The sequence below is a fragment of the Cotesia typhae genome, unplaced genomic scaffold, assembly GCF_013202065.1.
Source record: "Cotesia typhae breed Kobodo isofemale line unplaced genomic scaffold, CoteBio_Ctyphae scaffold_13, whole genome shotgun sequence".
In the NCBI taxonomy this organism is placed as follows: Eukaryota; Metazoa; Arthropoda; class Insecta; order Hymenoptera; family Braconidae; genus Cotesia; species Cotesia typhae.
The window spans coordinates 5,408,937-5,434,130 of NW_027423774.1; the positions used below are offsets into that span (position 1 = coordinate 5,408,937).

The following is a 25,194-nucleotide window of genomic DNA, read 5'->3' on the forward strand; positions in this document are numbered from 1 at the left end:
GTAAATGGTACTAAAATTTTTTATTTATTTCAGATGTTAATGAGTGTGAACTGACACCCAGTCCTTGTAAATTTAATTGTCAAAACACCGAAGGTAGTTTTAGTTGCTCGTGTCCTGTTGGGTTTATTTTGAATCCTGACGGCGTTGGCTGTCGCGATCTTGATGAATGCGCTACTGGAAATCATCTTTGTCAGCAAAAGTGTATTAATACTGAAGGAAGCTATACTTGCGCGTGTAGAGATGGATATACTCAGCATGGTGATGCTTGTCATGGTAATTTTTTTTTAATTCATTTAATTAAAGGTCCATTTTTTATAAATAATAATATTAAAAAGAGACCATTCGGAAATGAAAGTAGATTTCAGAATGAATAAAAAAAAAAAATACTAGGATTGTATACAAAAAAAAAAAAATTATAAAATCTTCTAAAAATATTAGTTATAAATATTTATAAATAATTTTTAAAGATATTAACGAGTGTGATGAAGCTGGAACGTGTCCAAAACCAGGAACCTGTATCAATACTCTAGGAAGTTTCAAGTGTATTTGCCCTCGTGGCTTCAAATTAGACCGCACTGGACGTTTCTGTACAGACAATAATGAATGTGCTGATGACAGTAATTGTGAACATGGCTGTCAAGTAATTTATTTTTTTTTAAATAAATCATTTTTACTATTTTTATTAGAGAAGAAATGTGTTATTAAAATTAGCAGATATTTAAGAGCTTTTATAATTTTATTCAAAAATTTTAAATAGAAAAATTATTAAAATTATTAATGTAATTTTGATGAAATATTTCTTTAGTACTAATTTTATTTTTAAATAAAATTAAAAATTATAAGACGTCTGCTGATTTTATTATCATAAAGAAATAATAAATTTTTAATTAAAATTAATAATATTATTAATTTCAGAATTTAATGGGAGCATTTAGATGCAATTGTCCAGAAGGATTTATTCAACATTTATATTACAACCAATGTATCGACGAAAACGAGTGCAATAATTCACCTTGTGGAGATAGTGTTTGTATAAATACTATCGGAAGTTATAAATGTGGATGTCCAGACCATTATCAGTTTGATAATGACTTACAGATTTGTGTTCAAGTACCTATTATTTTATTTTTTTAATTTATTTTATTATACTATACTATTTTTAAACAAAAATAATGTAACAGGTCAGTCCGGGATGTTTTGGAAGCCCGTGTGCCTTCGGATGCACATCCAGCGGGTCCAGTAATTTCTTATGTGGTTGCCCGTCAGGTTATCAGCGTATTGGACAGGGTCACTGTCTTTCTACGATAAATCCAATAGCTACTGGTAATTATAGAGAAGAAATAGGAAATGTACCAACATTTGTTATCGGTCCAGATCCTTATCATATACCTCCAGCTGGTGATAAAATTATTTCTTCTGAAGGTTGCTTCTCTTGCAAGGTAATTAATTAATTTTTTTTTTTTATTAAATAATTAATTTTGTTTAATTGCACTGTCCTTTTGTAACTATTGACATTTTTAAAGATATAAGCTCATCCCGACAATACACTCATCAAGACCTTTCATTTAAGTACCCACATCATTTTTTCATATATTTTATATATTTATATATATTATATATATGTATATATGAAAAATATATCAAAATGCATGTGGGTACTCAAATGAAAGGTCTTGATGAGTGTAACATCAGGATGAGCTTATATTTTTAAAAATGTCAATAGTTCACAAGATACAAGGTCACTTCTTAATTATTAACATTTTTAATTAGATATTTATATTAATTTTTATTGATTATAATAATAAATATTTTTTAGCTCAATGGAAGAGAAAGACAAAGAAGAGGAACTAAATTACAATCTAATCAAACAATTAATGCTAATTATTCAAAACTTAGACACGCTAGAGGATTAAATAGAAGAACACCTTTAATGAGACGCTCAGCAAGACACCATCATGGAGAAATATATACCATGAAGATGACATTACGTCAGACAAAACATAAAATGAGGATTATTAAATTACAGCCAGCAATTAAAGTGTGTATTTTTTTTTTTTTTTTTTTTTTTTTTTAAATAAATTAGTACCGAAATTATTTAGCAAAATTAATAAATTATTTCTTCTTCCTCTTAGAATAAAAAAATGGAATATTCAATAGTAAAAGGCAACAAAAACAATCAATTCGAGTTGGTCAAGGACCGCGGTGGCATCTGGGGCCTGCATTTCAGGAGTCGTTTGAAAAAGTCGGGTGAATTCCGCGTGGTAATTCACGGGGTGCCGGCCAACGGAATCACTGCCGCTAACGAAGTATGGGAAAAGCCTCTGACATTTAGAGTACACATTGTCGTCACGGATTGAGTAAAAAAAAAAATAAAATAAAATAAAATAAATTATAATTATTAAGATAATAATTAACAAAATTATTAATTCGACACTGCCATTCGTAACTGTCGTTAAAAAATAAGTTTTCAATGTAAAAATATGTCGAAAAATGTGTTCAATGTTATATTGTAGGAGTTGGGTGATATGCAATTAATTCTTGTATGTATTTTTATACCAAACTTCTTTTTAAATAATTATATATAAATATATATTAAAATAATTTTTAAAAAATAGAATAGATATTATATTAAATGCTAAATAACCGCACGCCGATTTTATAATTTTTATAGTGTACAAAAAAAAAATTATGTACTGCGCATGTTTTTATGTAGAATATTATTTTTAATTATACATAGAAAAATTATAAATATAAAGAATTTTATTTATGCCAATTAATTGTTTTTATTTATTTTATTACACCCCCATGTCCACTTTATTGTTTGAAACTCCAAAAATTTACCGAAACTAGACTTAACACGCTCGCCTTCATTCTTTTAAAAATCCTGCCACTATCTCAGTCGACAAATCAACAACCGAATAAAATAGTCACAGAAGTGACGTAAAACGATACGGCATCCGGCCATCAACTTTTTAGAAGAGTTATATTTGTTTGATATATTTATGTGTCGTTTATGTATATTATATTCACTTTCAACCAATCATAATGAAAATAGTTATTTTCAACCAATCATATCACGAATAAATTGGTTTCACATACATTTCATCTCTATTTTAATATTAAAGAAAGATCTGAGTAAATTTTACCAGTTTACTTTTTTCCGTCTACCAAGTCCCAAAAATTGCAATTAAATTGGAAAAAAAAAAAAAAAAAATATTTTTTTATAATTAATTTTCAATTTTTTCCAATTAATTTTTAAAATTATTGACCTTGTGATAATAGCAGTGCATAAAGATAAAAATTTATTTTATCTATTATTGTTATCAATTTTTACTAATTCTTAATTTTAATAATTAAATTTAAAATTATTAAGAACCACATCAAGAAAATTTTTATTTAGAATAAAAAATAGCTTTATAAGTTTTAAATTGCTTTAAATTATGTATTAGAATAATCCAAAAGTAAATAAGTGTATAGAATTAAGAGTGGTAAGGATGAGCTGGAATGTTAAGACGTATTTACTTCGATAGTAAATGAGTGTATAGAAGAATTAAGAGTGGGAAGGATGAGCTGGAATGTTAAGACGTAGGTACTTCGAGTACGTAGTATATAAAGTAGTTATTGTTGTCACATTGAGTGAGCATAAAAGTCATAAAAATTGATAGCCATAAGATTGATAGACATTTTTAGAAACACTGCTGTCTCTATAAGAGTTCTCGAAAAGAGACAAACTTCATAAGTCCATTGAGTTGAGCGTAGGGTGTTTTTTAAGAAAGAAGAAAAAGAAGAAATAAAAAAAATTAAACAATGTTTGATGTTACGGTGTCAATAAAGTACAATAAATTGTTCATAAATAATGAGTTTGTGGATTCGGTGAATGGGAGGACATTCGATGACATAAATCCGGTGGATGAGACGGTGATCGCGGAAGTCGCGGAAGGAAGAAAGGTGGGAAATTATTCTATTTTAAAAGACTATAAATATTTTAGGGATGGTCACTATGTGGCTGCCGAAATTTTTGGACTATAAATGAATAAGTTTTGCTTTATTAAATAATGACTTTTGTTAAATTGCACTGTATTTTTCTAAATATTGAGGTTTTTTAAGATATAAGCTCATCCCGATGTTACACTTATCAAGAGCTTTTATTTGAGTACCCACATGCATTTTTGATATATTTGTCATATATACATATATATATAATATATATAAATATATAAAATATATGAAAAATTGATGTGGGTACTCAAATGAAAGGTCTCTATGAGTACAACATCAGGATGAGCTTATATCTTTAAAAATGTCAATAATTGACAAGATACAAGGTAATTTCTTAATTATGTATCTAGAGATAGAGCATTTTCGAATGCGGCCTAAATACTTGTAATAATAAATTGACTATCGGTAAGAATGATATGAAATGTTGAAAAGGGACAAATTTAAATCAAGATCTTCGCAATAATACTAAATTTCACTAAAAAAACTTCATTTCTTGTTACCCTGGTGAGGTAACTGATACGGTTGTGAGGTTAAATAATGAAATTCGGCGAATTGTGAAATGGTGTGAGCTAAATTATCTTAGATTAAATTACTCAAAGGCTAGCGCAATTATTATTCCCGGTAGGCTTAAGGTGAGCAGTGATGCCTGTTTATCCATATGACTTCATATTATAAAAGATTGGGCTGGCTAAAGCTAAGTTCAAGGAGGGACTATTTTATTATGTGTTTATTTTTCAAAGAAATTCGATTAAATTATCGACAGTTGTTTGGTCCGAAGCTGCAGTTCTTAGAGGTTGCAATGCGTCAAAGTGATGTTAAGCAGGATTACTTAAGATTGCCGAAATTCACCAGTAACGTGTATGATAGATCATTCATAATTCAGGGTATACGAATTTGGAACTCGTTACCAGCTGGGATTACAACTGTTGATGATTTAACAGAATTTCAAAGCTGCTTATTTGCATTCTTTCTTTAGAAAGATGACTAGCTGCTTTTCACTTATTATTACTATTACTACTATTATTATTGTATTGCATTATATTTATTGTACATGACAAAACAGAATTGCCGAAGGGCAAAATTATTGCCATTATCATTATTGTTATTATTATGGTAATTAATATCAATGTTATCACTACTCTTATTATTATTATTAATATTATGATTGTGTTATTAGATTATAATGGTGATCTGGTGGTATTTTTGTTTTCTATTGTATACTGTATATTGCTATGATGGCCTTGAGGGAGCTTAGGCTCTAAGATCAGAAAAAATTTGTTTATCTATCTATCGAAAAAAATCGAATTTATCATATGATTATCCAGGACACAGAATTTTTCTTATTCTCTTAATAATATAGATTAAATAATAGTAATTATACTCTGATAGAAAAATTAATTTGATCCAAGAGAAAAATTTTCAATCAATGAAGAAATTTTTTGTCTTAAATCGAGAAGAAATTTAAAATTTTTAATCAACTAAAATTAACTTAAATCAAGAAAAATTTTTAGGATCAAGAATTTTTCTCTTAAATTAAATTAATTTTTTTAATCAGAGAATAAATATGAATCGGAATTTTTACAATGAAGATTTCTTGCAGCCGGATATCGACAAAGCGGTAGAAGCGGCTAAGAACGCGTTCGCTCGCGGATCTCAATGGCGGATACTTCTACCCACGCAAAGAGCCGCGCTTCTGAACGAGGTGAGGAACTGTTTTAATTTTCGGGAATTTTTAGCAAGTAATTTAAATAACTATATTGATATTTCAGCTCGCGGATTTGATAGAGCGTCATGCCCATGAAATCGCGAGTATCATAACGCTGGAGAACGGAAAGCCTTTTGCTTATGCAGTAGGTGAAACTCAGATGGCTGCGGACACCTTTAGGTACTACGCGGGATGGTGCGACAAGATTCAAGGCCAGACAATTCCAACAGACGATGGAACCTTGGTGATGACCAGGAAGGAGCCAGTGGGAGTCACGGCGCTAATTACTTCCTGGAATTTTCCGGTTTTGCTCTGTGCAATCAAATTGGGGCCTGCTTTGGCTGCGGGTTGCACGATTGTTCTTAAACCAGCAGAACAGACTCCGCTGTGTAATTTGTACATCGCTGCGCTGACTAAAGAAGCTGGGTTTCCTCGAGGAGTTATCAATGTTGTTTCAGGGTTCGGTCACATCGCGGGAGCCGCTCTTGCTGAACATCATGATGTCGCTAAAATTTCTTTCACTGGATCTGTTCAGGTGACAATTTTTTGGCTTAATTTTGGAAAGTTTATTTGAAGTTTGGGATTTTTTTGAAGGTTTTGATTGTTTCCAGGTTGGGAAATTGATAATGAAGGCTTCGGGAAATAGTAATTTGAAGCGCGTGACTTTGGAACTTGGCGGGAAGAGTCCTTTGGTTATTTTTGATGATGTTAATGGTGAGTGATAAATTTGTAATTTATTATTTATTTATTTATACCAGGATATAAAACATTTATACATACATATTAAAGTTATACGCAAAAAAAAAATTTACTTGATGTAAGAAAAAAATAAAAAAATTTTCAAAAATATAATTTTAAAGAAGGTAATTGTCTTGAATCAAGTAAAATTTCCTTTAATAAAAAAAAAAAATGTTTTTAAATCAAGAATTTTTCTACTCAAATCAAAAATATCAAGTTGTTAATGGTGATCAATAAATTTGTAATTTATGGACTAAAAAAAAAAAAATTAACTTGATTCAAGAGTAAAATTCTTGAACCAAAAAAATAATTTTACAGAAGCTCATTGTCTTAAATCAAAACAAAAAATTCATGAATTAAATAAAATTTACTTAAACCAAGTGAAATTTCTTAGCTTAAGAATTTTTCAACTTAAGAAATTTTCAAAATTATTATTTTGATGATTCAAGTAAATTTTTTTTTCTGTGTACTTTAATGATCATTGATAATTAGAATTTAAATAATTGGAGCTGTTTTGATATCTTTGCAGTGGATGAAGCGGTAAAAATAGCCCACGAAGCAATTTTCACCAACTCCGGTCAAGTTTTCAGCGCAGCATCCCGAACTTACGTTCACTCAAAAATTTACAATGAGTTTGTCGAAAAATCCCGAAAATTGGCATTGGAAAGAAAAGTAGGAGATCCTTTTAATGCAGCTATAGAGCAAGGACCTCAAGTAGACAAAGATATCTTCGAACGAGTTATGACTTTCATAAAACTTGGGAAGAGACAAGGCGCGCGTTTAATCGCAGGTGGCAAGCGAATAGGAGACAAAGGATACTTTATTCAAGTATGTGATATTTAAGCTAGCAGTCTCTTGATCATTTTTTAATTTTATTTAACAAAAAAACTTTTTCTAAAAAATTGCATTTTTTATTTTTTAAAATTTTTACGTCAATTTTTTTTTACTATAATTTATTTGTTACAAAAATTTTTTAATTTATCAAATATCTGCTAATTTAATTTTCATTAAAAAATTTGATTTTTAATTTTTTCATGTCAATTTTATTTTTCAAATTTTTTCGCTGTGATTAAAAAAAAATTCTTCTAAAAAATTATTATTAAAAAATTGCATTTTTAATTTTTAAAAATTTTTACGTCAATTTTTTTACTATAATTTATTTGTTACAAAAAATTTTAAATTTATTAAAAATCTGTGAATTTAATTTTCATTAAAAAATTGGATTTTTAATTTTTCTAAATTTTTTAATGTCAATTTTGTTTTTCTCATTTTTTTGCCGTAATTAATTTGTAAAAAAAAATTTTTTTCAATTATCAAAAATCTGTTAAATTAATTTTTACTCCAAGCAAATTTCTTCTCTCATATTAATTTTATTTTTTGTATAATTGAGTTTTAAATATAAAAAAAAAAAAATTATTTAAATTACAGCCAACAATTTTTGCGGATGTCACTGAAGACTTGGTAATCGCCGAAGATGAAATCTTCGGACCAGTTCAGTCAATTCTAAAATTCAACACCTTGGAAGAAGTTATTGAGCGCGCAAACCAAACTACTTACGGTGTTGCTGCTGGCGTTTTGACAAATGACATCACCAAGGCTGTCAAATTCGCTCAAGCCATTGAATGTGGAAGCGTCTGGGTTAATCATTACGCTACTACTACTCTTCAAGCTCCTTTTGGAGGATATAAGCAGTCTGGAATTGGCCGTGAACTGTTAGTTTTTTTTTTTTTTTTTTTTTAAATATAATATTAATTTTTCACTCTTATTTTGATTCACAATTTTTTTTTATTATGTTTTAGTGGTCCAGAAGCTTTGGATAATTATTTGGAAACGAAAACTATTTCTATCAAGCTTTAAAATGTCTAAAATTATAAAATTTCAATTAAATAATGTCTAAATAAATTAACTACAAAAATAAAATTTACTGCTATTAATTTTGTAAATTTATTTACCCTATAATTTTTTTTTTTATCTTTTCTGCGTATTTTTTTCAATAATTTATAAATTCAATAGTCATGTCATAAAATTTATTCATCGATCTGCAAATAATCCGTCGCATGGCGACTTATAAATAAATGAAAAACAACTCATCATTCTTATGTAATTATTTACGGAAACATTGACAATAAACACTAGCAATTAAAAAAATTGTACGTTCTACCTGCGAATTATCTAGCAGCTATCAACAACAGCTTACTTAGTTTATATAAACCCAAATCCAAAGTTTAAAGCAAGCTATCAGTTTGTCGTCTTAACTTGTTTCAGTTTATTCAATTGCCCATTGCAGAAATTAAATTTACAAGTTATTTTTAGAGTATAAAAATGACGAGTAAAATTGAAATTAAATACACCCAGTTGTTTATAAACAACGAATTTATTGATTCAGAAAGTGGGAAGAAATTTGGATTGATAAATCCTGCTACTGAAGAAGAAGTAGCGCAAGTTTCTGAAGGACTCAAGGTTAGTAATTAATTTTTTCAATTTATTCAACGAAAATATTTTGGATGAAGTAAAATTTTCGATAACATTTTGCAGGAAGATATTGATAAGGCAGTAAAGGCCGCGAAGAAAGCATTCGCACGAGGATCTGAATGGAGAAACCTGCAATCTGTGCAAAGAGCGGGACTTTTGAACAAAGTAACAATTTTTTTAATATTTAACTAGCAACTTAGACACTGTGACTGCCGTGACTTGTGAACTATGAAGAAATAAAATTTGACTTTATTAAATAATAACTTTTGGTAAATTGCATTGTATTTTCTTAAATATTGACGTTTTTAAAGAAATAAGCTCATCCCCATGTTACACTCATCAGGAGCTTTCATTTAAGTACCCACATGCATTTTTTATATATTTTTCATATATACATATATTAGCTGTTACCCGCCCGCTTTGCTGGGCGTTTACAGAATTGTATTTATAGATTTAAATTTGAAATTTGATTGGAATGTTATATTGACTTAGAGATTCCAAATTCCATCGGAGTAACATTTACCTTTTATCCACGTGATCCTTCTAGCTAATATGTATTGTAACTTTCCATGTGCAATTAATATAACATTCCCGTGGCTTTCTTGAAAAAATGAATAACAATTCATACAACGAAAAAAATTTTAAATGAGCATTGGAAATTTCAGTTAAAGTTATATTGTAGGTCTCATAAGTGAAGTTAAAATCTGCCTAGGTCAAACTCCAGCGAATTTTGTTGTTAATTAAAATTTGCTCAGTAATAACAACAATTCATCGATTAATGATCAATAAAAATAAAATGTATGTTAATCTCTTAATCCGTTGACTCAATAGTTACATATGAAGTAAAATTTTAGAAACCTTATAATGATGACTTTTTATCCGCTGCTAAAGAGACGATTGTTGTAAGAAAATATAATTATTAAGAAAGAAAAAAATTTTAATTGGTTGTCCTTGGAGGCCATCCCTGTGATTTTTTGTTTCTCCTGAGATTCTATTAAATTTTATATCTATAGGAACAATGTGAATTTTTTGACAAACATCACTCCCGCACTCCTATGTAGGGGAGGAATTTCGTACGATCCTATTTGAAATGATTTCTACATTGTAAACAAAAAGTTCCAACAAAAGTTTGAGGCCATAAAAACTATTGTTTAAAAATAAGAGATTTTCATTGTTAACGCACGCGTAATCCCTTTTGAAGTCAGAATTCGAGAAAAGCTATTTCTAGCTGAATTTAACATCATATGTGAATTTATTTTGTTATTAATACGCTGAAAAATATGTAACTTTGAAATTATTAAAATATTTTTAACCGAGAACACCATTTTAAACAAATAAATTTTCTTGAGTCAATAGAAAAAATTATTGCCTCAAGGATAATTTCTGGGCAACAATTGATATCGCGACATGTTAAATGCGTAAGAATTATGAGGTAGATGTGTAGGAGGAGGTGGGTAGATCAAAAGTATTTTCAAATTCAAGGTTTGCAGGAGCTAAAGCTCGGATATTAAAAATCTTAATTGTTAACACCTACCCCCGCAATCCATATTATAAGTAGGCTATCATAAAATCCGCTCTTATAGCATTCCTACATCACATACAAAAGATTCTTACCACATTTAAAACCTGTAGAAGCTATAGCTTGGAAATTAAAAATCTTAATTGTTAACACCCACCCCTGCAATCCATTTTGAGAGTAGGTTGTTATAAAATTCGCTCTTACATCATTTTGAAATCACTTATAGAAGATTCCTACCAAATTTGAGAACGATGGGAGTTATAGCTTGAAAATTAAAAATTTTCATTGTTAATAGCCACCCCCGCAACCCTTTATGGGGGTGAGATATCGTGAAATTTGTTCATAGATAATTTCAACATCTCTTACAAAAGATTCCTACCAAATTTGGAGTCGATAGGATTAATAATTTAAAAACGGGAATTTTTCATTCTTAACGCCCCCGCAAACCCCTTTGGGGGAGAAATTTCTTAAAATTCGTTCTTAGCTGACCTCTACATGGTAAAAGTAATATTCCTACGAAATTTCAAGTCTCTAGGTCTTTTAGTTCCAGAGATATCGTGATGAGTCAATCTACCTATAGAACAGCTCCTATATTTTTCATTGTTAACGCTCCCGCAAGTTCCTTTGGGGATGGAATTTCTGAAAATTTGTTCTTAGCTGACCTCTACATGGTAAAAGTAATATCCCTACTAAATTTGAAGTCGATGGGAGTTATAGCTTGAAAATTAAAAATTTTCATTGTTAACAGCCACTCCCGCAACCTCTTATGGGGGTGAGGTATCGTAACATTCGTTCATAGATTATTTTTACATCTCTTACAAAAGATTCCTACCAAATTTAGAGTCGATAGGAGCTATAGCTTGAAAATTAAAAATTTTCATTGTTAAAAGCCACCCCCGCAACCCTCTGGGAGGGTGACATATCGTAAAATTCGTTCATAAATTATTTTTACATCATTTACAGAAGATTTCTACCAAATTTAGAGTCGATAGGACCTTTAGCTTGAAAATTAAAAATTTTCATTGTTCAAAGTCACCCCCGCAGCCCCCATGGGGGTGAAATATCGTGAAATTCATTCATAGATTATTTCTACATCTCCTACAGAAGATTCCTACCAAATTTGGTGTCGATAGGAGCTATAGTTTAAAAACGGGAATTTTTCATTGTTAACGCCCCCGCAACCCCCCTTGTGGGTGGAATTCCGTAAAATCCGTTCTTAGCTGACCTCTACTCGGCGAAAGGAATATTCCTACCAAATTTCAAGTTTCTAGGTCTGATGGTTCCCGAGATATCGTGATGAGTGACTATATAGATAGGAATCTCTTATATATATATAGATATAATATATATGAATATATAAAATATATGAAAAATTGATGTGGGTACTCAAATGAAAGGTCTCGATTAGTGTAATGTCGGGATGAGCTTATATCTTCAAAAATGTTAATAGTTGACAAGATACAAGGTTATTTTTTAATTATGTATCTAGAGATAAAGTATATTTGAACTCAGCCTCAATAAAATTGTTTTTACTCTCTTAATAATATAAATTAACTAATAATTAAATGAAAAATGATATTTTATTTTCCATAAATATTTTATTCCAGCTCGCCGATTTGATGGAACGTGACGCGCAGCAGATAGGTCACATCCAGACTCTGGAAAATGGAAAACCTTTCGCGCATTCCGCGGGTGAAATTCACATGGCCGCAGGAGTTCTCCGGTACTATGCGGGGTGGTGTGACAAGATCCACGGCCAGACAATTCCAACAGACGATGGAACCTTGGTGATGACCAGGAAGGAGCCAATGGGAGTCGCGGGGCAAATAACTCCCTGGAATTATCCAGTTATGCTTTTTGCATTGAAACTAGGACCCGCTTTGGCAACAGGCTGCACTTTGGTTCTTAAACCAGCAGAACAGACTCCGCTGTGTAATTTGTACATCGCTGCGCTGACTAAAGAAGCTGGGTTTCCTCCAGGAGTTGTCAATGTTGTTCCTGGGTTTGGGCCCACCGCGGGAGCCGCTCTTGCTGAACATCCTGATGTCGCTAAAGTTGCCTTCACGGGATCTGTTGCTGTAAAAATTTTTTACCTAAAAATTGTTTATCATTTAATATTAATTAATTTAGGATTAATTATTATTTTTTACTAATCAGGTTGGAAAGTCAATTATGAAGGCTTCAGGTTGCAGCAATTTAAAGCGAGTGACTTTAGAACTCGGTGGAAAAAGTCCTTTGATTATTTTCGACGACGTAGATGGTACTTTTCAACTCATCAATTTTAAAATCATTAATTAAGAATAATTTTTTTTAATGATACTGAAATTAGCAGACATCTGACAATTTTTTTTATTTTTATTACAAATTAATTATGAAAAAAAAAAATATTTAAAAAAAATTTGCAATAAAATTTTATATTTATTTATAAATGTAGAATTTTTTAATTAAAGTTTAATTGATATAAAAATCCAAAAGATTGACAATTGTCCATTAATTTCAGTTCTTTTTTATTAATGATACTAAAATCAACAAACATCTGACAATTTTTTCTATTTTTATTACGAAATAATTATAAAAGAAAAATATTTTTTAAAAGTTCCGACTAAAATTTTTTTTTTAATTTTTAAATGCGGAATTTTTTAATTAAAATTTCAAAAATTTTTCAAAATTCAAAAAAATTAACAGTTGTCTGTTAATTACAGTACTTTTTTTTTTATTCAGTTGACGAAGCAGTAAAATTAGCTCACGACGCAATTTTCAACTTTTCTGGTCAAATTTGTGTCGCTGCGGCTAGAACATATGTTCACTCTAAAATTTACGACGAATTTGTCGAAAAATCAAAAGAATTGGCGTTAAAGCGCATTCTTGGTGACCCATTTGACCCCAAAACCGAGCAAGGGCCTCAAGTTGAGAAGAATATGTTTGAAAAAGTTTTGGGATATATCAAAACTGGGGACGTTGAAGGCGCGACTTTAGTAACTGGAGGAAAACGTCATGGAAATTGCGGATATTTTATTCAAGTAATTTAATAATATTGCACGACTCATTTTTATTATTATAGCCTTGTTTGTTCATGGAATTAAGATATTTTTCATATTATTATCAAGATTATTTAATCGAGATTAATTTAATATTTTTTTAAAATTTATTTAGCGCAATAGAAACGGAAAAAAAAACATCAAAAATAGGTCAAACAATTTTCCTGCCTGTCATGTGTGAAACTCCGGAAATACTGTAACTTATGGCTAGATTATTCAGTGTCGTTTATTTACAATTAATAAAATAAAATAAAAACTAGAAGGCTGTGTATCTATATAAATTGTGTACATAGATTGTGCGCATTATCGTGCTATTTTAGCTGTTTTATATAAATATTTTTTTTTAATTTTTTTATTTTGTTAATAATTCATAATTAAACGAGCATTATAAGTCGCGCACTTTTGAATTTTCCAAAATTTTTTCATTTTTATTATTAATTTAATTTATCATCAATTTTTCGATCTAACAGCCAACAATTTTTGCGAATGTGACTGATGAAATGACAATCGCAAAAGAAGAAATCTTCGGGCCTGTCCAAGCGATTCTTAAGTTCGATAAAATCGAGGAAGTGATAGAGCGCGCGAATAAAACAACTTATGGACTGGGAGCCGGTGTTTTAACCAAAGACATCAACAAAGCCCTCAAATTTGCCCAGGAAATAGAATCTGGAACCGTTTGGGTTAATCAATATGCCTCTTTGATGCCGCAAACTCCTTTCGGAGGCTTTAAACAGTCGGGAATTGGTCGGGAACTGTAAGTCTATCTAATAATCGATTTACAAATTAATGAATAATTCATAAACTCATTTATTAATCTATGAAGCTATGAATAATTTATTGATTCTATTTTCAGTGGCGCAGAGTCCTTGGATTATTATTTGGAGACTAAGACTATTTCAATTAAACTCGCATCTGTTTAATGAATATTCTTGGAAATTTAATATGTATTGTCGCAAACACTCCACTAAGGAGAATTTCCGTAATTCTTCTATATGTAGTTGATTAGTTAGGAATTGGTTCAGGATCTATCTGTTTAAAATAAAAGACTCGGTGTTGGGGTGAATAATTGTGATTAATTTATTCCCCAAGAGAAAACTCTAGCAATTGCTAGAGAAAAACTCCTCGAAGATGTTACAGTTGAGAGATATGTGAATGAATATGTGTGTTGATATGAATGTATATATGTTTGCACTGCTGTGCAATGAGGGGTGAGAATAGATCTCAGCCACCGTTAGGTTATTGTGGTTAACCGTAAACATCTCAGTAGAGATGTAAAATGTAATTATGATCAGAAAGGATCGTGTGTTTGTAATCGGAAGAGAATTGACTGTGTGTTTAGAATGGTTTGAAAGAACCAGTAGGTTCAAGTATTGAATTTGATCGCTGGGATCGAGTTGTGTTATAAGTTTGATCGCTGGGATCGAATCCTTGATCGCTGGGATCAAGTGTGTTATAAATTTGATCGCTGGGATCGAATCCTTGATCAGTGGGATCAAGTTGTGTTATGATTCGAGAGGATCGAATTAATTTTGATTTAAATGATTTGAATATTTTGTTTAAATTAGTAGTTGAATATAGTTTTCTAATTTACGCGAGAATTTACTATTTAATTTAAATTACTTTCTGAATAACTCAACAAATTATTAAATATATGAATTTATTAATGTACTTGTTTCTTGTAAATTTGATTTGAATTTAACAATTAACACGATTAAATTTAATTAAATAAAGCACATCAATGAAGTTAAGTTAATAATTACGATTGACTAAATTCAATTAACACTTGCAAAATATAACTAATTAACAATGATTTTAATTATAATTGAATATTATGAAACTGAATTGAAGATTCTTGACAAACCTTTAACAATGATAATTTATTGCGTCTAATTTATCACGCGATTGAAGACAATGGCCGCGATGCTAAACGCTAAGTACGACGTACTTTTTATTAGCGTCTTAAATATTTGACCACGAATTTATGTTAAGTTTAAAATTGATGCACAAATGTCGAATCAATGAATTTAATTAAGTATGAGAACTGATAATTAATTACGTTAGCAAATAATAAAACACAATGGAATAATTTCTTTGTCAGAGAGAACGCAGGTATATTGCACTAGTCACTAGTCCCAGTACAACTGCCGCTCATGGCGTCCCCACCGGCCTCGTGCCCCGGGCTTGCCGGTCTTCTTCCCGCTAAGTCATGGGGCGCATGTGCAGCCGCCATTTGACATCGCGTTCATATGAACGATAATAAAAATTGCCATGAGAATAACCCATGTTAAATATAAAGTATAGATATTTAAAGTTTGAGTATACTCATAAGAGCACTCTAGTCAATCTCTTTTGTACCGACATCAAACATAATATTTATTCGGATATTTTGTTTTTTTTTAAGTTAGAAAAGAAAGGTTGTTTTTTTCTCTTGCCCAATCTTCACAAAAAAAAAAAAAAAATGGTGACTTTTTGATCGATTTCACTAGACAAGAAATTAAGAATTAATAATTGTCAACTTAAATTCAACAAAATATTAACAAAAAAAATTTTGCATCGCTTGGATGATAGTACATTAAAATTTTTATTATTTTTCAATGTTTCTATTTTATTAAAATTATTAATAGTTAGATAATTAAAAATGTAATATTTAATTAATCAATAAACTATTAAATTGCGATTTAGAATTAAAAAAAAAATCAGATATAAAAATTACATTAAAATTAGCAACTATTTTATCATTTTTTTATTTTATTTAAAAAAAATTTTTTTCAGAAAAATTAGAGTTAAAAAAATTGAATTTTTTTAATTTTTGCATGCCAATTTTTTTTTTTTTTACTATAATTTATTTGTAATTTTTATGACAGCTAAATTATTATTAAAACATTATAAAAAAAAAAAAATTGTACATTTAGAAATTAGAAAAAAAAATTGTAAATGCAAGTTTTTAAAAATAATTTAATTTCTAATTAATTTTTAAGTTTTAAAATAAATACTTTTATTGATTAAAATGATAAACTTTTAAAGTTTATCCCAGTAATTTGTAAACACATTAACATGATGTTTGTTAAGCAAATGAACCGATAAAATATAGGCAAGATAAAGGTGATTCATTGAATAGGATCTAAAAGTGGGGATGAAAAAAAATAATCAATGGCAACACAATTGGTGAGAATTAGCTGCAGGCGATCATTGATAACACGTGACGTCAATGATGAAGGTTGTGATTGTGGATAGAAAAACAGTTAACGTAAATGCAGAGGGGATGAGACGCAGCTGTTTGTTTGGATTCGAGTCACGTTACTTGAAACTTGCATTTGCTCACTCTATAGACGGTGGAAAAGCCTATATATAGAAGAATGAATGAGTACATGTGAATGTTGGAGATGTCTGTGTGCGTCAGCGCTTAGGATGGAAGGAAAATAAAACGGATGCAGCAGAGCAGATCGAAGTTTGGTGGAGTAAGCATGGCGAGCCCCAACGTGGAAATACAGTACACTAAATTGTTTATAAATAATGAATTTGTGGATTCGGTGAGTGGGAGGAAATTCGCGAGCATCAACCCGGTGGATGAGACGGTGGTCTCGGAAGTCGCGGAAGGTGACAAGGTGAATAATTATTCAATTTTAAAAGACTTTAAATATTTTACGAACGGAATTTTATAGATAACAGTGCTTATGTTACATTTTTTATAATTGATACTAGCAACCCTGCAGTCACTATGTGACTGCCGAGATTTGTGGACTATAAATAAATAAAATTTTCCTTTATTAAATAATGACGTTAAATTGCACTGTATTTTCTTAAATATTGACATTTTTTAAGATATAAACTCATCCCGATGTCACACTCATCAAGAGCTTTTATTTAAGTACCCACATGCATTTTTGATATATTTATATATACACATATATATGAATATATAAAATATATGAAAAATTGATGTGGGTACTCAAATGAAAGGTCTCCATGAGTATAACACCGGGATGGGCTTGTATCTTTAAAAATATCAATAGTTCTCAAGATACAAGGTAATTTCTTAATTATGTATCTAGAGATAGAGCATTTTCGAATGCAGCCTAAATACTTGTCATAATAAATTGACTATCGGTAAGAATGATATGAAATGTTGAAAAGGCAAAAACTCAAATCAAGACCTTCGCAATGACACTAAATTTCACTAAAAAAATCGATTTTATCGTATGATTATCCTGGACACAGAATTTTTCTTATTCTCTTAATAATATAGATTAAATAATAGTAATTATACTCTGATAGAAAAATTAATTTGATCCAAGAGAAAAATTTTCAATCAATGAAGAAATTTTTTGTCTTAAATCGAGAAGAAATTTTTAATTTTTAATCAAGTAAAATTAACTTAAATCAAGAAAAATTTTTGGGATCAAGAATTTTTTTCTTAAATTAAATTAATTTTTTTTAATCAGAGAATAAATATGAATTGGATATTTTATAATGAAGGTTTCTTGCAGGCGGATGTCGACAAAGCGGTAGCAGCGGCGAAGAATGCGTTCGCTCGCGGATCTGAATGGCGGAGCCTTCAACCCGCGCAAAGATCCGCGCTTCTGAACAAGGTGAGAGGAACTGTTTTAATTTTCGGGAATTTTTAGCAAGTGATTTAATTAACTTTGTTGATATTTCAGCTCGCGGATTTGGTGGAACATCATGTCAAAGAAATCGCGAGTATCATGACTCTGGAGAACGGAAAGCCTTTTGCTCATGCAATGATTGAAACTTATGGCGCTGCGGGAGTTCTCCGGTACTACGCGGGATGGTGCGACAAGATCCACGGCCAGACAATTCCAACAGACGATGGAAGCTTGGTGATGACCAGGAAAGAGCCAGTGGGAGTCGCGGGGCAAATTACTCCCTGGAATTATCCCATTATTCTTCTTGCATTCAAATGGGGACCTGCTTTGGCTGCTGGTTGCACGATTGTTCTTAAACCAGCAGAACAGACTCCGCTGTGTAATTTGTACATCGCTGCGCTGACCAAAGAAGCTGGGTTTCCTCCAGGAGTTGTCAATGTTGTTCCTGGGTTTGGTCCCACCGCGGGAGCCGCTCTTGCTGAACATCCTGATGTCGCTAAAATTGCCTTCACTGGGTCTGTTCAGGTGACAATTTTTTGGCTTGAGTTTGGAAAGTTTATTTGAAGTTTAGGATTTTTTTGAATGTTTTGATTGTTTCCAGGTTGGGAAATTGATAATGAAGGCTTCGGGAAATAGTAATTTGAAGCGCGTGACTTTGGAACTTGGCGGGAAGAGTCCTTTGGTTATTTTTGATGATGTTAATGGTGAGTGATAAATTTGTACTTTATTATTTATTTATTTATACCAGGATACAAAAAATATAAACATTAGGGTGTGCCAAAATGTAACTTCCGTGGAAGACCTTTTAAAATTGGAATTTTTAATTCCGCTTTTTACAGGGGCTGTGTTTGGGCATTTCCTGAGATATTTTGGGAGGAGAGGATTTATTCGATTTTCATATAATTTTTTAGCAGAAGCTTAGTTTGGGCATTTCCACTAAAAATTCAAAATTTTGCCGGAAGTGCCCAATTAAATCTGCTGTTAAAAATCCTCTCCCCTCAAAATATCGCAGAAAATGCCCAAACACAGCCCCTGTTAAAAGCGGAATTCAAAATTCCAATTTTTAAAGTTCCTCCATGGAAGTTACATTTTGGCACATCCTAATAAACATACATATTACATCGTAAAACATAAATGCATGTCCCTACAGAGGTGTTTGTAGACACCTGCGCGTGGGCCCGGTGATGACTTGTTCTGTATAAATAATACATTTTCTTATCATTTATAATTTTATGTATACTAGAAATTTAAATATCTATCTTATTTGGCTATATTAATCAAATTAGTATTTGCTTAAAATAAAAATATTTTATTAAGGGGCACACCTAGTGTGAAATTTCGAAAAAGTCGATTTTTTTTTTTTCATATTTCGGTAGATTACACCTTTAAAAATAACATATTAAAATTTCAAATCGATATATCAAATAGTTTTTGAGTTATAACATTTTAAAGAGCAGCCGCTCGGCAGCTAGAGTGTCATTAGCTGCGAGACGTACCTGAAGTATTGTTCAGATTCTACTGTCTCTTCCAGCCCCTATAACACGATTCCAGTTTCTATTGTTGGCTCTCAGGTATACAAAAATATATCATTATAATAATTTCTACAAATTTCTAGAAATTTTTCGTTTACTGCCACGTAAATTATTTTCGGAGCCAGACACATTTAGTCTCATTGTGATCGTTGTATCGAGCGCATCATAATTTTACACGTGCTATTTTCTTGAAAATGAGTGATCAATCTTCATATTCAAATAAAAAAGGAACTCACAATGTTCCTAAGCATCGATCAATTGCGAAAAACGCAAGTTTACCGGAAATAGATTTACATTTGAGCAATCTACTGCGAATACCAGTACGTCCGCAGAAAAGTTATTACAAAATAATGACAATAATGTTGTGATTGACCCATCTCATGGATATTGTATTTTGCAATTTTTATCAGTTTTTAGTGCAATTAGTAATTTAGTGGTGTGTAAAACCTGTCAAAAAAAAGTTACTTTCAATCAAGCAAGTTCAAGAGGTCTAGGGTTCAAAATTGCTATTATTTGTGAATGTGGCAATTCGTATATTAATTCTGGACCAATGATTAATAACGCATTTGAAATAAATAAACGTATTGTTGCTGTGATGCGTCTATTGGGCATCGGAATAAATGGGATAAATTTTTTCTGTGGATTAATGGATTTAGCATGCAAATTTTACGACCAAACTTTTGCGGGATGTTTTACGAATTTACAGATTGCAGCCGAAACTGTTTGTAAGCTCAGTATGCAGCAAGCTATAAATGAAGAAAAAGAGCTTACATTAAAGAAAGAAAATTCGGAGACAAATTTGACTGTTAGCGGCGATGGTACCTGGAAAAAACGTGGCCATACTTCCCGTTTCGGAGTAGTTACGCTGGCAGGAAAATACAGCAAGAAAATTCTTGATTCATGCGTAAAATCTACATATTGTCAGAGTTGTGTTTTTGGAAGAAAAAAAAAGATAGCGAACCTGAAGATTATGAGGAATGGCTATCATTACACGATGAAGAATGTGATGCCAATAATAAAGGATCTGCCTCAAAAATGGAAGTGGATAGTGTAAAAGACATGTTTGGTCGTTCCATTAGTAAATATGGTGTAAAATATACCCGCTATATTGGTGATGGTGATAGCGTTACCCACAAAGGACTTATAGATTTGAATCCTTATGATATTCCTGTTGCTAAATTGGAATGCTATCTACATGTGAAAAAAGAATGGGAACACGTTGCCGAAGTGTAAAGAACATTAATAAGAAATTAGGAGGAAAAAGTAAAACATCACAAAAGTTAACTGTAAATTTTATAAATAAACTCCAAAAATATTATGGTTTAGCAATTATGAGGAATCAAGATAATGTAGATGAAATGTATAAAGCAATCTGGGCAACATTTTATCATTTCTGTTCAACTGACAAAAACCCAAATCATAAAAATTGTCCAGAAGGCGCTGAAAGTTGGTGCGCTTATCGCCGCGCGGAAGCTGAAGGAATCACTAGTACATTTAAACACGATTACCTCCCACTGGATCCAGAAGTACAAGAAGCTATAAAACCTATTTATGAAGACTTATCTCGATATGAATTGCTTGATAGATGTAAAGGTAATAATACTCAAAACAACAATGAAAGCTACAACGGTTTACTTTGGCACTTTTCACCCAAGCATCTTCATAATGGCTTCAAAACTATTGAATTGTCAAATAATTTTGCAACTGCAATATTTAATGACGGTTATTCGTCAATTTTGAAGATATTCAATGTAATGGGAGTGATAGTTGGACCTGCAGCAAGAGATTTTGCGGCTCTTAAGGACGACACGAGAATACGAATCGCTGATTATCGCCAAAGGGCTTCTTCAAAAGAAGGTCGATCATCTCGAAGAAAAGCTTCTTCAGCTGAACAAGCCCTTTTCGAAGAAGAGGAAGGTGTATTATATGGCCCTGGAATAGCAGATTAGCTGTAAATATGATTTTAAACCACTTATAACAGTGGAAACGATCATTTTATCTTTAAACGCGTTTTTCTCGAAACAGCATTTTCCGAATTTGCTGCAGTGATTACTCAAAAACAAATGATCCGATCACTATCGAATTTTTTTACATGTTCTATATATAGTTCTCCGTACAATGACCTATCGATTTTTTGATCTGATCAAAAATCGAATTTTCGCAGGCCACAAACGACCAAAATTTTAGGTAAAATTCGACTATTTTTTTTAAAACGCCGCCATATTGTCAATTTTTGATTTTTTTTTTTATCGTAGGTCATTGTACAGACAATATTATCTAGTTTAACGAGATATTTTTTTTTTAGATTTCATCCACGGAGAAGGCCGGAATCACTGCAGCAGTGAAGGACCTTTTTTTTTTCGCGCCGTTAGAAATCGACGATAACTTAAAAAATATTTAATTTTTTTCTACAAAAATTTCATTATGTATTCTTAAAACATGTATAAATATATTCTTAAAATTTTAAAATAATTGATAAAGTATTTTTTTTAATAAAAATTCCCAAAAATCACGTTTTTTTTAGGCCGTTACACTAGGTGTGCCCCTTAAAGTTATACGCAGAAAAAAAAATTTATTTAATTTTAGAGAAATTCTTGAATCAAGAATATAATTTTGAGGAGGACAATTGTCTTCTAGATGTTGTAGAATTTAATAAAACATTTAAAAAAAAAATCGATTTTTTGGAAACGGGGAAACCCATGTAGCCCCTTAAATGAGTTGACAAAATCAACAATAACACTTTTTTATGACAATAGATACTTTAAAAAACATTATTTTTTCTAGAAAGTATAATAAAAAAAAAACGTTTTGAAAAAATATTTCAGTTTTATGTTATTTTAATTTTTTTTTATGATGAATGAGCGTTGAGACGTGCACTTAAGGATTTTCCAAACTTTTTTATCCTTGAATCATTGATAATTAAAGTTAAAATAATCGAAGCTGTTTTGATATTTCTGTAGTGGATGAAGCAGTAAAAAAAGCCCACGAAGCAATCTTCAAAAACAGCGGCCAAATTTGTTTCGCTGCATCTCGAACTTATGTTCACTCAAAAATCTACGATGAGTTTGTCGAAAAATCTAAAGACTTGGCATTGAAAAGAAAAGTTGGAAATCCCTTTGATCCTGCTACAGAGCAAGGACCTCAAGTTGAGAAAGAAATATTTGACCGCGCGCTCAAGTTTATTGAAATAGGAAAAAAAGAAGGCGCAAAATTGGTCACCGGCGGCGAGCGCGTAGGAAATAAAGGATTCTTTATTCAACCGACGATTTTCGCGGATGTCACTGATGAGATGACCATCGCCAGAGAAGAAATCTTTGGACCCGTTCAGTCGATTCTCAAATTTGAGAGCCTGGAAGACGTTATTAACCGCGCGAATGACACGAATTATGGTCTTGGGGCTGGTGTTTTGACCAATGACATTAACAAGGCTATCAAGTTTGCCCAAGCTGTAGACTCTGGTAATGTTTGGGTCAATCACTATGGCGTTCTTACTCCTTCAGCTCCTTTTGGAGGGTTCAAACAATCTGGAATTGGTCGTGAATTGTAAAATTACTATTTTTTTTTCTTTTTTTTTTTTTTTTTTAAATATAATAAATTTTTTTTCAGAGGCTCAGAAGCTTTGGACAATTACTTAGAAACTAAAACAATTTCAATAAAACTATCCAGCGACTATTAAACAAAGTTTCAAAATTATTAGCAAATTTTTAATAAAAAATAAAATCTTTTATAAAAGTTTAAAAATTGTGTCTATAAATTTTTTTTCTTTTGGGAGCTCTTGTTATATAAATAATGAACAAGATTCGATTGTAAAAGTTTATAAAATTTTTTTCATTTGTTTATAATGATTTTTCAAATTTATCAAAAATTGAAATATCCGGCTAATGTTATAAAAAAAATTTTTTTTCCGAAATCTTTAATTTTGATTGTTTTTGTTTTGTCGCAAACTCTCCAATAAGGAGAATTTCCGTAATTCTTCTATATGTAGTTGATTGTTTAGGAATTGGTTCAGAATCTATCTATTTAAAATAAAAGACTCGGTGTTGGGGTGAATAATTATGATTAATTTATTCCCCAATGGGAGAAAACTCTAGCAATTGCTAGAGAAAAAACTCCTCGAAGATGATACAGTTAAGAGATGTCCGTGTGTATATGCGTATTAACGTGAATGTGTATGATAATTGCACTGGTGTGCAATGAGGGGTGAGAATTGATCTCAGCCGCCGTTAAGTTATTGAGGTTAACCGTCAACCGTTAAATCTATAGCAAGATATAATGTGTGATTATGATCAGAAAGGATCGTGTGTTTGTAATCGGAAGAGAATTGACTGTACCCAGTCAGCATCCAAATCAGAAAGACTTCTGGAAGAAGTCTTTTCAAAAACGTCCATAAGAAGTCTAAATATGATGTCTTAACGAATTCATCAATCAGAACTCTTAATCAAGAAGTCGACAGGAAATCTTTTGACAAACTTTGTAAGACTTCTAAAATATGAGCTCTTCAAGTAGTTTACTTACTGAACTCATAAAACATCAATAATCTGAGCTTTTTAAGAGGTCTTTTTCTGACTTCGTAAGATGTCATGAATATGAACTCTTTCAGAGGTCTTTTTGCTGAGGTAGGATTGAATTGTATTGGCGCATGCGCACAACGATAGAAATTTTATTTTTATTTTTTATCTCTGTTTTAATATAACCTATAAGTGTATGGTACGTTTTCTGTTTACATTCAGCGTCGAATTGCAAAACTTTAATTTAGTGAAATCAATTAATTATTTATAACCAGTGATTTCGTAATTTGTAAATTAAAAGTTCTAAAAATAATGTAAGTGCATATTCTTAGCTAATTAATATTTGACTGTGTATGATATTTCATGTTTTTATCAGTGATAAATTTGAGAAATCATTCGATTTTAAAGGTAACGTATACATTTATCCAAAAATAAATATAAATTATGATTTTTTTTTTAATTTAAAATATTTTTTTCTCAAGATGTCTGAAAGAAAAAGATTCAGTGAACTGTCTAAGAGTCAGAAAAATCGAAGATTGAAAAAACGCTGTGAGCAGGCAATTTTGGAGACTGCACGTGCAAAAGCATCGGTTGATACTTCGTTTGATAATGATCCGGTTATTAATAACAGTGTAATGAACAACGACAATAATTATGACAGTGATGATTTCAGTTTACAGTCGATTCATTTAGATAATACCGTAACCGATATCTCTTGAAAGACTTACACAGATAATGATAATTCTCATTGTACAACAACAAAAACAACATCAACAGTAACAGCAACAACTACTACAACTTCTATCACTTATAATAATAATAATAATAATTGTGATATCGAAGTACCAATTCCTTTAACCAAACAATTAGCTCAATGGAAATGCGAATTTAACATTACTCAAGCTGGATCAAGTGCTTTACTAAAAATTATTAGAAATGTGGAGTCAATAGAAGAGTAAAAAAGTCTTCCAAATGACAGTCGTACCTTAATTGATACTCCTACAGATACTACTATTCGTGAGGTTGCACCAGGAGAATATTTCCACTATGGACTGAAAGAAGGATTAATTGATCAATTA

The 25,194-nt window shown here is 30.9% G+C and overlaps 4 protein-coding genes across 6 annotated transcripts in view; all 4 read left to right on the plus strand.

The window, feature by feature from the left end:
- LOC141535333 (fibrillin-2) overlaps positions 1-2,796 on the plus strand; it is a 29,553-nt gene extending 26,757 nt beyond the window's left edge. For both annotated transcript variants that reach the window (XM_074255202.1, XM_074255201.1), the window contains exons 21-26: positions 34-273; positions 468-640; positions 916-1,110; positions 1,182-1,439; positions 1,817-2,038; positions 2,133-2,796. In XM_074255202.1, the coding sequence (XP_074111303.1) occupies positions 34-273; positions 468-640; positions 916-1,110; positions 1,182-1,439; positions 1,817-2,038; positions 2,133-2,357 (1,313 nt within the window). In that variant the 3' untranslated portion in view covers positions 2,358-2,796. The remainder of the gene's footprint in view (positions 1-33; positions 274-467; positions 641-915; positions 1,111-1,181; positions 1,440-1,816; positions 2,039-2,132) is intronic.
- A 688-nt stretch (positions 2,797-3,484) lies between these two features.
- Positions 3,485-8,362, plus strand: LOC141535343 (aldehyde dehydrogenase-like). Its single transcript, XM_074255214.1, has 7 exons — positions 3,485-3,948; positions 5,600-5,701; positions 5,769-6,239; positions 6,316-6,418; positions 6,972-7,270; positions 7,871-8,154; positions 8,242-8,362. The coding sequence occupies exons 1-7, from the start codon at positions 3,808-3,810 to the stop codon at positions 8,297-8,299; spliced, it is 1,458 nt and encodes a 485-aa protein (XP_074111315.1). The 5' UTR covers positions 3,485-3,807; the 3' UTR covers positions 8,300-8,362.
- A 112-nt stretch (positions 8,363-8,474) lies between these two features.
- LOC141535342 (aldehyde dehydrogenase 1A1-like) lies at positions 8,475-15,997 on the plus strand. Of its 2 annotated transcripts, XM_074255213.1 has the most exons (8): positions 8,475-8,592; positions 8,708-8,902; positions 8,978-9,079; positions 12,041-12,511; positions 12,591-12,693; positions 13,155-13,453; positions 13,942-14,225; positions 14,325-15,997. In XM_074255213.1, exons 2-8 carry the CDS (start codon positions 8,765-8,767, stop codon positions 14,389-14,391), a joined length of 1,464 nt encoding a protein of 487 aa, XP_074111314.1. In that variant the 5' UTR covers positions 8,475-8,592; positions 8,708-8,764; the 3' UTR covers positions 14,392-15,997. The 2 variants fall into 2 exon arrangements, with proteins under 2 accessions (XP_074111314.1, XP_074111313.1); XM_074255212.1 differs by having other exon boundaries at positions 8,503-8,902.
- A 618-nt stretch (positions 15,998-16,615) lies between these two features.
- On the plus strand, positions 16,616-23,348 carry LOC141535339 (aldehyde dehydrogenase 1A1-like). The gene is made up of 6 exons (XM_074255210.1): positions 16,616-17,076; positions 17,959-18,060; positions 18,130-18,600; positions 18,677-18,779; positions 22,568-23,150; positions 23,214-23,348. The coding sequence occupies exons 1-6, from the start codon at positions 16,900-16,902 to the stop codon at positions 23,281-23,283; spliced, it is 1,506 nt and encodes a 501-aa protein (XP_074111311.1). The 5' UTR covers positions 16,616-16,899; the 3' UTR covers positions 23,284-23,348.
- Positions 23,349-25,194: the final 1,846 nt, after the last annotated feature.